An 18,454-nucleotide genomic window follows, 5' to 3' on the forward strand; every position below is an offset into this window, starting at 1 on the left:
ACACACACTTTTTGTGATTCAATTTGGGAAAGAAAAACAGAAAGTTTCTTGTTTTTATACCTGTTCGAACTGCAAGTCCACAAATGATTATTTGGGACCTTTCCACTTGCGGGGCGAATAAACATAACACAATGAGAACCGTTATGTTCAACAAGAGCCAACGTCACTTTCTTACGTTACACTAAAACTGTGAAGCGAAGCACTAGAGGCGAAGGCAAACGAGTCCTTGGTGAATGTGGATAAACGGAGCAAAACGGCTAAAAACAAAAAACAGTCATGTTTCCAGCCTTCCATGTGGTAACTTCTGTTAAATATGGCAAGTAGGAGGATGAGGACATCAATAAAAACGTACATTTATTTTGCTGTTTTCTGGCATTACCGGTTTTGGAAAGTATGACGTTAGCACTTCTGCTACGGAGTACTGCTTCGTTGTTGAAGTAACTTAATACATAAACTAATACTACAGAGACCAACAGCTGGAGATGAAAAACGCTATTTAGCAGTTTTTAAATACTTTTAGTCCTAAGCTCTTTTGCTCGAAAGCTCTGTGTATTTTGGGCCCTACAGGGAGGCGTTTCACCAACTCAGAGAACACCAGTGAGTGGCGTTTCTCTCTTCCACAGAGGGTCTTTTGGTCTCTCAAGTATAGAACCTCCCTCTGGGGGTGGGCTTCGGGCGCCTCTGGACTTCTCTGGTTCGGCCTCTTTTGTAATTATTTCCTGTCTGTAAATACACGTGGCAGTTCTAAAAGGGTTCGCCTTCTCCTAGTTTTTCAAAATAAAAGTCTTTGGGCGCGAAGGACTGTCAATACACACCTGCTTAAAGTACATTTATATGAAGTCAGTACAGTTACAGTGTATGGAATTATTACATTTACATTTACATTTGATACAATTGTTACTCGTTTTTATTAATCGGTTATAAGGTTATGCTTTTTTTAAATCATATTTTGTCTTGCTTCTTACGGAAGTGGTTATTCTTAAGTCGGTTTCTCCCTGTGGTGTGTATGTAAGCGTCGGTGTTTGCGTGAGTGAGAGAGAGAGTGTGTGTGTGTGTGTGTGAGAGAGAGAGAGAGAGAGAGAGAGAGAGAGAGAGAGAGAGAGAGAGAGAGAGAGTGAGTGAGTGAGTGAGTAGTCAAGCATCATAATAGTTTTATTCATTCAGGTGTTGGAGACGTTCAGAATCCAGTCCATTCCAGCGAGTGTCTCCGGAGACCTGAACTGAGCTCAGAGAATCACTGATTTATTTTGACAAAGAAAATCCTCAGTTTTATATTTAAGGTAAGAAACATTATCACAAAATTGAGCTAACATGTGTAAAAAGTAAAAAGTGGCCCATTTAAGCTGAACTATGGACATTTAAGTCGTTATAAAACATCCATAGACTTAAACGAACTTAAGAGAAGTTGATTTTGTAGTTTCAGATTGTAACGGGACGTGTAATCAATACGGTTCTGAAAGCCTGAAAAATATTGGATTCTGTTTTCGATATTTGAAGTGTATTTCAAAGATCCCATTTCTAAAATCTACCATACAATTCGTAATGGTCTACCACTGACATTCATTCATATATATATATATATATATAGGTGTTTTGCTTTTTTATTCCTCTAAAGAATTTGTGAAAAATAAGTTAATACATTAGTAGATCATACATTGTAATTATTGATTTAAATTCATTTGTTTTGTTTTCTGATTTGTTTTGAATGTCATTGTCCTGTCATCATTAAATATCATCACTGTTAATGCAAATTACGTATTTAGAGGCTATTTCCAATTTATAAAATTCCTTAAAATTCTTTTATAATGCCTTAAAATGGCTTAGATTTAACTCTGCAGCTTCGCATTTATTTAGTAAATGTAGACCTATGAATTTGTAATTAGTTCCTGCCTATGACCCGCTTACCCCTCCACCACTAGTTTGGGTCTCAGCCCACGCTGCAAACTGATGGGATTTGTTCCTTAGGTGTATGGTGTGAGATACCCTGGTTTTCTGAATCAACTCACCAGAGACTGCTTTTAAAACACTGCTGCTTTAAAGCTAAAACACTTGTCAGTGTTTCCAACTGCTTGTTTTTTTGAACGATTTTAAAAAGAGTGAGTTAAAAAACAAAATAACTTGAATTTTCACTGGAGGGCGGTCATTTAATTTATTGATATTCTTGAGAGCAATACACCAATGACACCCCTTTTTATATTTGCAACATCTAAATCATGGTGCCACTTATTATGGACACTGGAAGGCAATTGACTTTGATTAACTGTTATAAAATGCAATGAATGAATCCAGTATTTCAATAAGTCACTATATGACTTTCTGCACTTCTGTAGCCAATTATTCAGTAATATGGACCAGGAATTACATCTTTTGTAAATGTTTTATTGTAGGCAGTATTTGTTAGAGACAAACACCATACAATCTCTGGGTGGTTCTGTTTTATTCAGAGCTTAGACATGTTGCTGAATTTTTAGTAAGCTTAGTAATCACCATTTAATGGGCTACAGCACAGTTTTGGTCATCAGGGACTAGGAGGGAGGCTGTAAAATAATTGAACCTTTCCAAAGTATTCCACCAGTGTTGTAATCCTGGTCTTCGTCTTTGTACAGAGCAGTTATCCTCTGAATAATTAGAGGCTATTCCCAGTTGAGAAACATCTGCTTTGGATCTTAGCAACTGTCTGTTTCTTTTTGCTTTAGGTCATTGTAACATTTTTATGTACAACAGTTAGTCATCAGGTCAAGAATGAGAATTTTAGGTCGTTCATTGGATGGTTTCTATAGTCTTATATGTAATGGTGCGTGGGGGGATTAGCTAAATAATCTACTGAACCATTCATTTCCAAATAGGATTATATTTGTAAATGAGGTGTGTGTGAGTGTAAAAATCCTTTACCTTACAAACCCTTCGTTTGATACAAATGTTCTTTACCAATCATAAGTTTTCACAAGTATCTTTGCATCATACTGAGGTCCTTTAAAATCCAGAATGGTTTATACATCACGTAAATAGGCGTTTCTCATACCTTTACTATTAAATGAGTGTAATTAAGATGGAACCCAAAAAAGTTGAAAAATCTTAATAAAATAACAGTTTCATAGTGGGCTGAGGTCCAATCAGCTACTTATCTCTATGCATTTATTATACAAACATTGTTTTTACAGACTGTCTGTAATAAATTAATATTTTTATGATACATGCAGTTAAGTCTTTTATTACCTTCATACATGTGGTACTGCTTAGATTTGAGGAACACTTATTGTGCCTCTCTCTCCTTTCAGATGTTTCAGATTAGAAAAATATGCTGCATAGGTGCTGGGTACGTTGGTGGGCCGACATGTAGTGTGATTGCTAGAATGTGTCCTGAGATTACAGTGACGGTGGTGGACGTGAATGAGTCTCGAATCAAAGCATGGAACTCTGACACACTTCCTATTTATGAGGTATGTATGTAGATGTAGAGTCGCTTGTTCAAATGAACGTTATCATAATGGTCCATAATTGAATAAAAATTACTATGTAGCAGTGGCATGTTACAACTTAATTGTTTATAGACGGATAATATTCGTCCAATACTGACTTGATTTTTGTTTTATAAACTTTATTTATGTGAATTGATGAGCATCTAAATATATAGTATTTAACCAATCTCCACAAACACACTTCTACTCCCCAGGAAAAATGCAGTTAACAACATTCATTTGAGTGTTGGCTATTTCATGGTAGATTTGTTACAGAAATTCATTCCTGCTTCCACCCATCCATGTCTGATTCATTTTCTGCTGATATTTGTGTATCCTTTGTATTGGAACTGTTTGCCATCTTAATTTCATTGAGAGCATAGGGATAAATATATGGTACATTCTGAAACATGTTCATGAGTGGCCCTTATTCATCAAAGTTTGTTTAAAAAAAGGATGCTGAAGGATGTATGAACTTTTCATCATCTGTTTCATGAAACATATACATGACATGGAAAGAAGTAGGTGCAGGTGAATCAAAATTCAGTGCATGAAAACAAATGCCAGCCTATCAGACCTCATTTACACAGCATTTACATGAAGGATGCCTTAAAGCTGGAATTCTGAGGCTTGTGCTTTCCTTACTGACAAAACTTTATAGAATATAAAACCTAAAAAAGTTCTTAAAGTATTTAAGATGACATAATTGTATATGGATTAATGCATTAAAGTAATATATTTTAAAAATATATTATTGCTAAGTATTAGATATATTTTACTGCACTTGGTGTATTTGTTTCAGCTTTTGGGTGTTATAAAGCAAATAATTTCCTCTTTAAACTGGAAATGGAGTGAGTGTGACATTAATTTATAACTGTATATTGTAAAATTCTCAATTTTGTACTGGAATGCCATATGCACAAATTATTAGTAAATTTTAGTAGTTGGTATCTTTTGTATTAATATATTTTTAAATGTTATTATTTTTTATTTATTGCTATAATGTTTGTTGATATTTTTCATTATAAACCTTAGCAACTTTGATGGTTAAGGGTTAGTGTGTTTGTTGCAAAGCTGCACTGTTATTAACAATCAAAAGCTAATGGAGAACTAGAAGCCATTTTGTGCAGATTAAATATAATGTCGGTCTGTGAATCATGCACTAGCAAGGTCTTTACGTTTTTTTGCATCTAAAATGTGTTTTAATGTCCCTAGTGCCCTCATTTATATATAACACTATGGAACATTATTTTATTTATATATGTTCTTGTGTCATGTAGGTATCCTGTGTCTTCTGAGTATTTGTGCATACATTTATTTTAGAGATCAATAAATCATTCATCTGTCTGTTTATTTATCCCTCTGCCTAACTGTTTTATCTATAACAGGTATTCAGTGGTCTGCCACCTAAGCAGTGCCTCTAACAAGAACCTCTCTCTTTTGCTCCTGCACCCTTTTTCTACACCCTCCCTTCATCCATTTGCAGCCTGGTCTGAATGAGGTGGTGTTGTCCTGTCGTGGCAAGAACCTCTTTTTTTCCACCGACATTGACTCTGCGATTAAAGAAGCTGACTTGGTCTTCATCTCTGTAAGTTATGAATGTAACAAAATAAGTTGTCAATAATATTTGTGTGTCTCTATCTAATAGAAAAACATTGCTGCACCTACATTCAAATTTAGGGATCTAAAAATAACAGTTATGCTTTATAATTCCTTATCTGTAACCTCTTCATCCTGTTCAGGGTCACAGTGGGTCTGGAGCCTAATCTGGAATCACTGGGTTCAAGGCAGGAACATGTCAAGGACAGGGTGGTAGTCCATCTTAGGGCATCATACTCTCACATTCACTTACACATATAAACAGTTTTATTCAACCAACCAAACAGCCAACTTGTGTTTTGGATTGTGCTAAAACAACTTAAAAGATTCTAGCTGTAGTTATATAGCATTTTTGTGACTTCATGATTTCTTGGGCAGAATTTTAATTCAACATAATTTACTAAAATAAACAGAAATTGCTAATAATAGCATACATTTTGTAGCACTAGGGACAGAACTTCTCAGGCCCTGTTCATACCTTGCATTAATATACATTTCAGGTGATCCAATCACAAGCACATATGACTGCCAATATGCATAGCCTTTTACAATTGGCATTAAAATGCGTCTCCTGTGAGTGCTTGGGTTTGGATTTTCTGGAGGAGGGGCATGGCAGAGTTGATGCTGTCGCGGGAGGGATAAAACAGAAATTTTGCCAAAGCACTTAAATAACTCAGCAAATGTGGTCCTAGAAACATAATAGAAACACCCCTGAAACCTTGAACAATCTACTTTTCAAATATATAGAGTTTGAAATTAAGTATATTTTCAGATTGCAGTGAGAGATAGGATTACAGTCCTCCAGACACATTGTATCTCGTTCACACCTGTACTTTATGCTGGCCACTTAGGATCAGATCACCCAGGACACGTTAATGCCAGGGCCTCAGATTTACTATGACATGTCTGCGTGGATTTTCTCCAGGTGCTCCAGTTTCCTCCCGCAGCCCCAAAACACATGGTGGAGGATTGAATGGCTATACTAAATTGTTCACAATTATGAGTGACTTGCTGAGTGTGATACCATACAATACACTAGTGTCCAAACCCAGACATGTTCCTGCCTTGTTTCAAATGATTCCAGGTTATTTCTAGACCCACTGCTTAGGATGGATGTATGAGCTGCTGAATAGGAATGGGTGAATGGCTGTTTCATTACAATTACACTGATGTTACATTTTTTTCAGCAAATTAAATCTAATTAGGCATTATAATGTACAGAATTTTTTTCCTGATGTGCTTACATCATGTTTTACCAGGGATAATCAGAATCCCCTGCAGATACCAAAATACACATTTGCTCATTACCATTATTTAAAGTGGTGTAGAATTTACACATGTAACATTCACAAAACCACTATATATGTTCAGTTGAGGGCGGCACGGTGGAGCAGCAGGTAGTGTCGCAGTCACAAAGCTCCAGGGACCTGGAGGTTGTGGGTTCATGTCCCGCTCCGGGTGACTGTCTGTGAGGAGTTGGTATGTTCTCCCCTTGTTCACGGGGGTTTCCTCCGGGTGCTCCGTTTCCTCCCACAGTCCAAAAACACACATTGGTAGGTGGATTGGTGACTCAAGTGTCCGTGAATGTGTGTGTGTGTGTGTGTGGTGAGAGCCTGAGGATCTGTGAAATAGTAAGAGGCTACTACAGGGAATGCATACACATTTGGATTCTGCATAATCCTAATGATATGGCAAGTTTAGGATAAAATCTGTGAAAATAGGAGGGCCAATCGTACGGCTAAGTGAATGGAACTTCAATACTGGTTGATTTTATTGGTAATGCGATGTATTGTTCAGGTTGTTCCTAGTGAGATTTGGGCTTAAGAGCACTCTTTGGTCTCAGGTAAACACCCCAACCAAGACGTATGGGATGGGTAAGGGTCGCGCTGCTGATCTGAAATTCATTGAAGCATGTGCACGACGAATTGTGGAAGTCTCTGATGGTTATAAGATTGTGACAGAGAAGAGCACTGTACCAGTTCGTGCAGCTGAGAGCATCCGCAGGATCTTTGATGCCAATACCAAACCCAGCCTTAACTTGCAGGTGAGTGTGTGTTGAAATTCCATACTCGAAGCCCTGAAGTTTTCAAAATTGTTGCATAATTCAGTTGTAAGCAAATATATTCAGAATGGTTTTTGTGAAGTAGTTAATTGTAGAGAAATTTATTACTTAGGACTGGGATGTCCGTATCCTAAATGTTTCTATTTTATTTACTAGCCATTTTAACCACAGACCATACACAAATGGGGCATGGCAAACTGCATCACAGTGTACCTCTCTGCCATTAATCTATTTTAGAAATTGTCTACAGAAAATAAATGAATGAATTAATGTTTAATGACATTTTAGTCATATCCTAGATCTATCGTGATACATTTTCTCACACGAAAGGAAGTGATTTCACAAACACTTCATGAGAAATAGGGGATGTCAAACCTTAGTAGTTTAAATAGAATTATATTTATTATTGAAATATGAATAGAATTAACTTATTTGCTTATCTGGTTTCTATCTAAAACTTTACACTGCCAGAAAATTTCTCACTGAGGTGGTACCTTTTCCTGTCTATGTGGTGGTACCCTCAAGGGTACATATTTGTACCTTTTAAATGGGAATATACTTGTACATTTTTTCTTTTATAATTATAGATTTTAAAAATGTACTTTTCTCTAGAAAAATGTAATCAAGTTCAAGAACAAGTGATAATTGGGAGTGACACTTGAGTAAATTACAGATCTTCCTAAATTATTTTGAAGTTTAAGTACTCAAGCATTTCTAGCCCTTTTGAGACACCTATTAAGCAAAGGGGGCTTAAATTAAATAAATATATACATATATATAAATGACTTGTGAGCTGAGAAGCACCTCATGTAATTTCCCGTGTATCTCATTCATTCAAACACTCACTTTAAGAAAACTACTCCACATGACTCAGTGCTTTAAGTCAGTGACACTGTATCCTTGCTAAAGATAAAGCTTCCTTATAACCTTATATTGTATTCATTGGTCTAACAAGCAAAACTAGTGGAACAGGATGTGAAGCTATGTGTAAAGGAAGACTGTATACATGACTTAGCATCCTGGAAATTTCCAGCCTAAATGATCATGATGAAACCGTGATTATAAAAAAATTGCCTCTGACATTGTCTTTTTATCTAGTTGAAACACAAACTGTCTAGTTCCCTGACTTACGCACCTTTTCTGTACACACAGACTTTTCCTGTTCACTGGTTTTGTAACATTTATTTAACTAAGGGTCAAAACTTGCTAGGGGGATTTACTATTTCAGGTCTCTGTTTCTCTCTCTCTCTCTCTCTCTCGCTCTGGCTGACTAGGTTGTTTTATTTCACAGTTTGTGTATAATTGGTAATGCCACTTAAATGATTTTTGTTCATAACATGTCCCTTTTTACTGAGAAATGTCAGAGTATGGAAGTAAAATGTAATGAGATACAATTTCCTATTCACATTGAATATGATAATGATTGTTCAGTTTGTGAGGGAATTTTCTGTACATTTAGTTAGTGAATGCAGCTAAGACAAAATATTTGCACTATGTATCTTCCCATAACAGAATTCCAAGTTCCTACAATCACCCTGTTTCCCACAGGTGCTCTCGAACCCGGAGTTTCTGGCAGAAGGGACAGCAGTAAAGGACCTGAAGGAGCCAGACCGTGTTCTCATTGGAGGGGATGAGACTACAGAGGGTCAGAAGGCCATCCAAGCACTGTCTGAGGTTTATGAGCATTGGGTGCCCAAATCCCGCATTATCACCACCAATACCTGGTCCTCTGAGCTCTCTAAACTGGTATGTATGTGAGCATATATTAAGCATTTTTACTATCACTATCTGTGAATTTTTCAAGACAACACTAAAAAAACAAAAGTGCACCCAGATTAAGTTTTGTGTTTTTTGGTTTTCCTAATTGGATTGAAATGTACATATCCTCTTGAAAACACACTTGCAAATTGTAACACATTATTCCAGTTAATTTGTTGAATTTACTTTATTGAAATATAAGTACGTTATGGGGTTTTTTATATGTATATTTTCTCTTGTCATACAAAATGTTAGTTTAGTTTGCACCTAAAAATTGATGGATTTGATCAAGAGTTTGCATACACAAATGTCCAAAACTATCCAGATAATCCAGTAGCCCTGCTCTATCTGATCCATTCTTATGAGCTTAAAAACTGAGGTTTTGTCTATGCTTTTGCGTTCCATCCAGAAGAAAACTGAGTTTTAGGTAAATGAAAATTGAGGTTTTCATTTCTGAAACGCTGACATCACACAGTGTGCCTGTCTCTGGCTGAAAGGCAAATACTTCCTCACTCCATATAAAGTGAAGTACATAAGTCATTAAATTACAATGTACATGCAGCTTTTATCTCTGTTTATAAAAATAAACGGATACATGTGGATGGGGCCTAAATCACCAGCATCAGTGTCATGGCAGCTTTTGGAATGATACACCATTCAAATAATACCTGCTTGGTGGTGGTCCTCAACACTACAATAAAAATTATGCAAATAAACAGACTGCAGTCTAGAGAGAAAGTCCAGTCTTGAAGACTTGTATTTATTTTCCCTTCCTTATGCAAGGGCATTATCTAATATCTAACCCAAAATGAATAATGTCATAATCAAATAAATTTATGCAATCTTTTTTTTTTTTTTGCAAATAAATAAAGATATCTGGATAGTTTTCGGCATACATTTGGGTATGCAAACTCTTGGTCAAATTTATCAAGGTGAGAGAATGAACAATGAATGTTGAGAAAAAGGAAATGGTCATAATGTTATAGCTCAGATATTTCTGAGCAAAGGCAATGGCAACAAAAAAACACCCTGTTTTGACTAGAAATTAAATGATTAATTAGGGAGAGTAGGGGTACATGAAGACGTGAAACAAAGGGAAATATTTTATTGTAAAAATGTGTGTATTTCTATTAGGCAGCAAATGCGTTCTTAGCCCAGCGTATTAGCAGCATAAACTCCATTTCTGCTCTGTGCGAGTCTACTGGAGCTGATGTAGAAGAGGTGGCCAGGGCTATAGGCATGGACCAAAGAATCGGCAGCAAGTTCCTCAAAGCCAGCGTAGGTGAGTAAGAGGGTATGATTGGTGTAATTTGTCCAAAGGTTTTCAAAGGTGAGGATTTGTTTAACAAAGCAGTGCATCACAACATCTCAAATACCTTAAAGGCATTGCTTTAACCAGAAATGAAATTTGAACAATTTAGCCCAGGGGTGGGCAATTATTTTTTCCATGGGGCCACATGAGAAACAGAAAATATTGTGGAGGGCCGGCCAAAAGGCTGATCTCAATTCTGCATAATATTAACTGTACTTCGTTGTAAAAAGCAGTAAATAGCATTGTTTTGACAAGCTGGTAAGAGTATATGTTATAATTAAGCAATGAAAACATGAGGTTGCCTTCCAAAAAATGTAATTTATTCAAGCGAATTTCACAAAACAATGGGAAAGGCAATTAATCACTAAAACGGCATCATAAAAACACGCTAAACATGCAAATAAAAATAAAAAAAGAAGCTTGGTAAAAAACGCCTTGCTGCTTTTGCAGTTTAACTAGCAAAGCTTCCGATGTCCGCGCCCTTTCAGCATCAGTCACGTTCTTGTATTTCTCCCCGTGTTTCGTCTCGTAATGCCGACTCAAATTGTAGTCCTTAAACACGGCGATCTGCTCCCCGCAAACTAAACACACGGCTTTACCTCTCACTTCAGTAAATAAATACTTAGCAGTCCAATTTTTGTTGAAAACCCTGCATTCGGCATCTACCTTTCTTTTTTAGCATGAGCAGACATTTCTGAGGGCTAAAGTCGTCTTGTGACTTGCTAGTGACACGCTCATGCCTCAATATACGTTTTGCGTCATCATGTACGTAAATAAAAAACAACTTCAAAATAAAAGCAATGCAGCTTCAGTCCATGCATCAGGTAAAATAAGAAAATATGTTTATTTTGTCATTTCCAATTAACGTTACACGGGCCGGTCAGAGTCAATCAAAGGGCCGTATGCGGCCCGGGGGCCGTACAATGCCCAGGTTTGATTTAGCCCATGTAGCTGCTCAGTTCAGGCATGTTTCATGTCAGAGGTTTGTTAGTTTTGCACTGGAAGAGCCAGGCTAATGTAACTAACAGCTGAAGAAATATCCACTAATAGAGCGTCATAGAGATTGCAATCCTAAATCATTCAATCAAAGGAAAAAGTCAAGCAAATGACTGACTGCCCAATCACAGCAGTGATTTGCGAGTGCCCATCCTCTATATGATTGGGCATAGGTCCAAGAATCCCTTTCTTGGGCATATTCTTCCCAAAGAGGGAATATGTCACTCCTGATTCTGAGAATGGGGATTACATTTGTAAACCTTTGTTGCAATCAATTGTTTGGTGTCGCATTATGGTAGAGATATAGCAAACTCTAGAAATAACATACTTTATGAACTGAACCGCATCAGATGCGGTGCAAAGGAAACCAGGAGTCTGAAAATCAATTGGTGCTTAAAGATGCTTCTCTTCTCCAACTGGCTGCAGGACAAATATGCCCATATGAAACCCCCTTGAAAAGAAACCATGAACTGGCTTTCCCCTGGGGACTGCAAGCCCACAGCAGTGTATCACAAATTAATGGGTCCCAACAAGAGTTGGGATGGGAAAGTGCAGACCCTGCAGGAGGAGCTCACAAACAGCTGGTTAGATTTTCTAAAGCTAATTTCACGTTACAAGCCTCATTATTCAGTTCAATATAATTAATAATTAAGTGACCTGTGTCTGTCCCTGAAACAACATACATGTGGGTCCATCCCAAATGAGTCATTAAGCCCTGTGTAGTGTACAATGTTCGTCCTTAATGGCTTCTAGGCCCCAGTGCAGTGCACTATGTCTAAAACAAGTCAATTTATGTTCAGCTTTCGAAAATGGAAAGCCCCCAGTTTGCTAATTTACTTAGTGAAGGACAACCTGAGCAGCAGTACCATCTAAGCGAAGAGTATTTTGAGCTTCACACCCTCCAGTGGCTCAAATAATGGCTGGATGGAGGTGGTGTACTGCAGAGCTTTCTACCGTTGGTGGGTGTGAGGCCCGGCTCCTCTGTTTACAATTTCAAACTCAAGGTAGTTTAGTGTGAGAATGGACTGCCCCAGTAATGTCTGACCTACTCCAAGCATGCAGGCAGGGTGAAGAGTTACTACCTCACTGCTTAGTTTGATCTGTCAGTAACCTGGCAGAAGATGTGCCACTGGTGATTCCATGGTTGGTCACGCAGAGGGTGGTTCCCAGAGGTGTTCTTTAGGACAGGTTGTTAAGAGAACCCTGTTAACTTACCGTAGGATATACACTGAATATCACTGGATTAGAAACATGTAACTTTTATTGAGCAAACAGCATTCTGTGGGCCGTATCCTGTGTCCACTGATGAAGCAATAGAGGATGACCAGCAAAAATTGTGCAGCAACTGACGAGATACTGTCTCTGACTTTACATCTACAAGGTGGACCAACGGGATAGGAGTGTGTTTTTAACAGAGTAGACAGTGAGTGGACACAAGGTCTGTCCCAAAACCTAGTGAGCTGTCTACTTAGTAATATTCACGACACGTAGGCTGTCCCAATTCTTTGATGCCTTTAATATATCCTTATTCTGGCCAAATTTTAAGGCAGCATCAAACCATTCCTCAGCCATGAAGGCAATCACATGATGCAACGCAAGCACAACTCCCGTATACTTTGCACTACTCACAGAGCAAAATCAATTAAAATTGCAATAAAAATGGGAAGACTAGAATTAATCCTTTCTAACTAGAGCATCTCACTAATCTGCCTCATGAGGACTGCCAGCATAAACAATTAGACAGCTCACTGGGTTTTGGGACAGACCTATAGTTTCTAGTATCAGATTCACTCATCCTAAAGGAACACACACTAACAAACCACCACTGTCAGTGTCACTGCAGCATTGGGAATGATCCATCACTCAAATCATACCTGCTCTGTGGTAGTCCTGTGGGGTCCTGACCATTGAAGAGCAGGATGAAATGGGGATAAGAAAGTATTCAGAGAAACAGGTGAACTACAGTCTGTAATTGTAGAACTACAAAGTGCTCCTGTATGGTCAGTGGACCTGATAAAATGGACAGTGAATGTAAATACAAGGTAGGTGTTCGTAATCCAGTGATTGTTCAGTGTATATCATGTCTATACTTGGTGTCTACATCAGTCAGGATTTCTTTTTTCTTCACAATTGTTCGATTGTTCATACATTCATTCATTATCTGTAACCACTTATCCCATTCAGGGTCGCAGTGGGTCCGGAGCCTACCCAGAATCACTGGGCACTGGTTCACAATTGTTTCATGATGTATTTGCAAAATGCATGCTGGGAAAATGAATGGACAAGAAACAGACTAATAGTTTCAGTTTTACACTGACATGCCCTTTAAATGGTAATACATGGTAATTTGCTGTTTGCAAAAACCGTCATCATAGACACCACACTTCTCTTGGCTCATTGCTTTGTATATGACTTTAGCCAGAATTTTTTCCCAGGAGGTTTTCCAAGCCTTATTAAAAGGAAGCTGTGTGAATTTGATTGAGTATGAAACTGTTCCTTTAAGTAGTGGTGTAAGTAGCCAGTTCAACGAAGTGTATTAAATTTCTGTAATTGTTGCCCAGGATTTGGTGGGAGCTGTTTCCAGAAGGATGTGTTGAATTTGGTATATCTGTGTGAGGCGCTGAATCTGCCAGAAGTGGCTTCCTACTGGCAGCAGGTATTGAAATCCTACAGCAGCCATTTTATATTGATATTTCATATGTTTCACATAAAAGGACCTGATGCTCAAGTAGTATTTGGCAGAGAATTTACTTATGATACTATAGTGATAATGTATTTTTTATATACTCCTGTCTTGTTTGCATTATGTATCAGCACTTTTGTGTCTTTGTGTATGTGTGTGTTTCTGTGTGGATGTGTGCAAAGGTGATCGATATGAATGAATACCAGAGAAAACGGTTTGCATGCAGAATCATTGACTGTCTCTTCAACACTGTGACAGGAAAGAAAATTGCTCTGCTGGGATTCTCTTTCAAAAAAGATACTGGAGACACAAGGTGCACACACAGAAAATGACAGTATGATATTAGTATTAAACATTAGTTTAATACTGAATAACGATTATATAGGTGTCTAGAAAATAACACTGATAGTTTTAAGTTCCATTACATTACATTTAAAGTTCCAATACATTGTTTTAGTGATCATGTATATAATATAAGCACACAGACACACGGAACAATCCTGTAGTAGACTGCACTAAGTGGCACTTTTTTCCATCATTTGATATCTGGCCAATCAGTACAATAAGCCAGCTTACACACACTAACTTCTGACACACACACACACACACACACACACACACACACACACACCTCTGCTCTCCCTAACCTTTATACATGCTTTATAATGTTGCTGGTTTTGCAGTATTTATAGTCCTGAAAGATCTTTGACAACTAACCATGACTTTGCAAGCCTTTCTAAACTGAATCAGCAAACTTTTTAACCCTGCTAAATATCATTTTAAGTTAAAGTAAGTGTAAGTAGTTCTTGAGGTGTGGTTCTGAAAACAAAGAACTATATACATATTCTATAAGAGTGGTTTATAATGGTTTTAAAAAGCTTTGTAAAAGTATGTGAAAAATCTGGTGTAACAGCATATGTTTTTTTGTGGAAATAGTGCTTGGTGTTATTTGATATTGTAAAACTGGATAATCCTCACTTCGTCATAGTTACGTATTTCTCATAATATATTTATGTTGGAACTGATACCTAGACTTCATCACTGAAAAATAAATTATTCTGTGCCATTGCACATTAATTTAGGTACGGAACATCTACCATCCCACAAACTAATTTTTAACAAGAAAACAGATGAATTCGGTCACATTACTCAGTACTCTGTGCTTACTGAATGAGCCTACACACTAGCTGCGAATAAAAAAGTAATTGTTCATACAAGAGTAGTACAATCTTTTGCACCATTTTGTACAGTGATAGAAAACACAGTCGCATGCAAAGGCAGATTATGCTAAGGGAGATCAGGTAGTTCTTTTAATGAGCTTGTTAACCTTGCCATTTTGTCATAACACAAAGAAAATGGTGTAAGATGTTTTATCTTGAAAAACCTTGCTGTAACATTCCTCATTTGTGGTTTTAGAGAGTCATCCAGTATCTATATCTCTAAATATCTCATGGATGAAGGAGCGAATTTGCACATCTATGACCCCAAAGTGCTGAAAGAGCAGATTATACAAGACCTGTCCCATCCCACCATCTCTGGAGACAACCCTCAAAGAGGTATGTGTCCTTCACTCTCAGAAATAAAGAAACGGTATAGGTACATTATTGTTCACAAATGGTACAAACAGTGTAAGTGTACCTTTAAAGGTATAACAGTGTTTAAAATCCAGCTGTGTTCCCTAAAGGAGAGGTGAATATTTGTAAGTTTTCATTATAGAACTGTGTCAGATATAAAAACAAAATAAAAGTCCTGGGGAGTAAATGGAGTGTATGAAATCACAATTTTAAAACCTATAATTATAATAGAATAAGATACAATTATGTTTCCTAATTAAAAGGTACAAATGTGTACCATTGAGGGTACCACCACAGTGACAAAGGGTTCCAGCTCTGTGTGTTTAACAATGCATCTCCTTCTTCTTATGATATCAGCACTAAATATTAGAAAAAAATACAATGTTTTTATTGGTGGAGTTAAGTTGCTCTCTTACAGAGGTCTTCATGTGTCTATGTGCTTTCCTCTCTTCTCAGTGTCAGATCTTGTTACTGTGACATCAGACCCTTACGAAGCATGTAGAAGTGCACATGCCCTGGTTATCTGCACTGAGTGGGACATGTTTAAGGTAAACACATACAAGGAAAAATGCTCATACAGTCAAGAGTGGAAATACAGATTATTCTTCTGAGACTTCGCAGTATTAATATTGTACATTGGCTGAGACTAACATCGATTGCTTAGAAACCTCAGTATCAAGTTCAGAAATTAGACGAAACACCCTCATGCTTTGGGATATAAAAACATCACATCACATGGCAAAACAGATCGTTTCAGAAGGCCTCTAGTGAAATGGCTTTGGAACAGAAGGCAATACGCTAAGATACAGACTCAAAATTACATTTCATGTGACGTGTTTAAAGCTGTTTTTTTTAGTAGGTTCCTTACAGTTTCAGGGCAAAATACATTTAAATAAAACACACCGATTAGCCCAAATCCTTCCAGCTTCTACACTTATTGTCCATCATATCAACTGCAATATATATGCACTTTATAGTTCTACAATCACAGACTAGTCTATCTATTGCTTTGCATGTTGGGTCATTACCTCACAGTGCAGGTATTAATTGTGGGGTGGATCACTGATCACTACGGAAGGTGTTGTTTGTGATGTATTGGTAGAACTGGGCCATAGCAGTGTTGCTGATGTTTGTTAACACCTTAGTGTCACTGGTGGACTGAAAACAGTTTACCAATGAAATTTATGCATCAAATTTTGTCCTGTGACCATGGATGAAGGACTGGAGGACACATAACAAAAACTGCAGCAAGAAACATGCTACTGTCTATGACTTCTACCTTCTGACTTTTTGTATTGAATATGGAATTGGTTGGTGTTTCTGTTAAAGGAACTGGATTATGAGAAGATACATCACCAGATGCTGAAGCCAGCGTTCATATTCGATGGGCGTCGCGTCTTGGACCATCTTCACCCCCAGCTACAGAGCCTTGGTTTCCAGGTATGCATTCTGTGTGCTCTCCTGTCTAAGTTGCATTATAATTTTTCATTTACACCAGTTTTCTGCATATATAAATGTATTTTGATTAATAAAAGAAAAAATTGTGGGATGTGCAAATGTTTGAATTCATGTCAGCAAGGAATGAATGAGTCAAGTTAAGATCTGGAAGTCATAAAATATCATTTTAGAGTCTTATAAAGTATCCAAAACTACTAGATAAACCAAAGGCAACTTTTAAAAAAAGGATATGGATTGAATGACCAAAATAACCAAAGGTATGTTTGAGGAATTAAAGGAGCATCATTTGATTATGCTTTGAGAACTAATTGACTAATTTCAGTGAAGATTAGCAAATGTGACAGGAATATCCAGCTGAAAGAGGTTAGCTTTTACAAAAGAACAATGATCCAAAACATTCCCTAAAATTCAAGCAAACATTGTTTTAAATCTGTGAATGGGTAATGATCCAATAGGAGAAGTGTTCTGAAAAACAATAATACATTTAAATTTTTAATCTAAAATCACAATATATCACCTTTGTAGTTGACTTTAAAAATAATTAGCCAGCTGCTGAAGGGTGTTACTAATTACTTACCTGTTATGAAATTTGTACATGCCACAATTGTTTGTTGATCAAATGAAATGCTTAATTTAGATTAAAATATAGATGTACCTAATATTTCAAACAAATTTAGCATGCAACAGTATTAATGTTAATACATTATGATGCCTCCAGTAACTCTGTTTTTGTACGTGCATAGATTGAGACCATTGGTAAGAAGGTGACAACTAGACTCCCCTTCACACCGTCCGGTGGAGTACCCAGAATCACCCTTAATGAACCCCCCAGCAAGAAATCCAAAGTTTGACGTGCATATACCGAGACACACTTTACTGTCTTAAGTCTGAAATGTGCTCAAATTTTCAGTTTTGTAGTTGATCTGTCATAATACTGAATTCACAACTCTACAGTTTGCCACCACTTGATCCATCACCTTATGAAGCAACATCATATTTGAATCTCTTACTTAACTGTAGCCGTGAATACCTTTTGGTGTTCTGCTAGGTCAGTATTTCATTATTCTAGAGCCTTGTTTTTATAGTCCTCAAGAAAGCAGTTAATCAGTTCAGTATCAAGTCTTAGAGTAAGAAAGCAAAATGACAGGATTATGACATGCACTGGCAACAACAAAGTTTTGTTTCACCTTTAGAGTGTAATTCTACCCATTTCTCATCTTTGTTCTTTCTTTCATGCTTTGTCATATTGTTTGGACCACATGTATTTATCACTTCTTTAAAATTGTACAAATCTGGTTTGTAAACACATACAAACTTCAGATTCATTTCATTTAAGAAAAACAAGATTATGATTAATTTCAACTTGTCAAACTAAGCAAATAATTAGGACAAAGTTTAAAAGGCTTATACAGAATGGGTCTCGTGACTGAACAAGATTGTCAAGCTTGAGAAGACTGCCGTAAGTAATTACATGTGTGTTAAGTTTATGCCAGTGTATAAAAAAAAATGTTTTTCATAAAATCTCATACTGTACAGATTTGTAACACTAATGTA

At 37.0% G+C, this 18,454-nt stretch overlaps 1 protein-coding gene across 3 annotated transcripts; it reads left to right on the plus strand.

Annotated features, from left to right (window-relative positions):
- The first annotated feature begins 196 nt into the window (after positions 1-196).
- Positions 197-18,446, plus strand: ugdh (UDP-glucose 6-dehydrogenase). Of its 3 annotated transcripts, none has more exons than XM_066659992.1 (13): positions 197-316; positions 1,165-1,280; positions 3,279-3,440; positions 4,945-5,046; positions 6,901-7,101; positions 8,668-8,865; positions 10,012-10,159; positions 13,747-13,841; positions 14,051-14,181; positions 15,285-15,424; positions 15,899-15,990; positions 16,772-16,882; positions 17,644-18,446. In XM_066659992.1, exons 3-13 carry the CDS (start codon positions 3,279-3,281, stop codon positions 17,749-17,751), a joined length of 1,488 nt encoding a protein of 495 aa, XP_066516089.1. In that variant the 5' UTR covers positions 197-316; positions 1,165-1,280; the 3' UTR covers positions 17,752-18,446. The 3 variants fall into 3 exon arrangements, with proteins under 3 accessions (XP_066516089.1, XP_066516092.1, XP_066516090.1); XM_066659995.1 differs by having other exon boundaries at positions 231-348; XM_066659993.1 differs by lacking the exon at positions 197-316 and having other exon boundaries at positions 1,117-1,280.
- The last annotated feature ends 8 nt before the right edge of the window (positions 18,447-18,454 follow it).

Source organism: Hoplias malabaricus, chromosome 2 (genome assembly GCF_029633855.1).
Source record: "Hoplias malabaricus isolate fHopMal1 chromosome 2, fHopMal1.hap1, whole genome shotgun sequence".
Classification (NCBI taxonomy): domain Eukaryota; kingdom Metazoa; phylum Chordata; class Actinopteri; order Characiformes; family Erythrinidae; genus Hoplias; species Hoplias malabaricus.

Coding starts and splice junctions, on each gene's coding strand:
- ugdh (XM_066659992.1), top strand. CDS start 3,279: ATGTTTCAGATTAGAAAAATATGCTGCATAGGTGCTGGGTACGTTGGT. Junction 10,160..13,746: donor GTTCCTCAAAGCCAGCGTAG/GTGAGTAAGAGG, acceptor ATTGTTGCCCAG/GATTTGGTGGGAGCTGTTTC. Junction 15,991..16,771: donor CTGAGTGGGACATGTTTAAG/GTAAACACATAC, acceptor TTTCTGTTAAAG/GAACTGGATTATGAGAAGAT.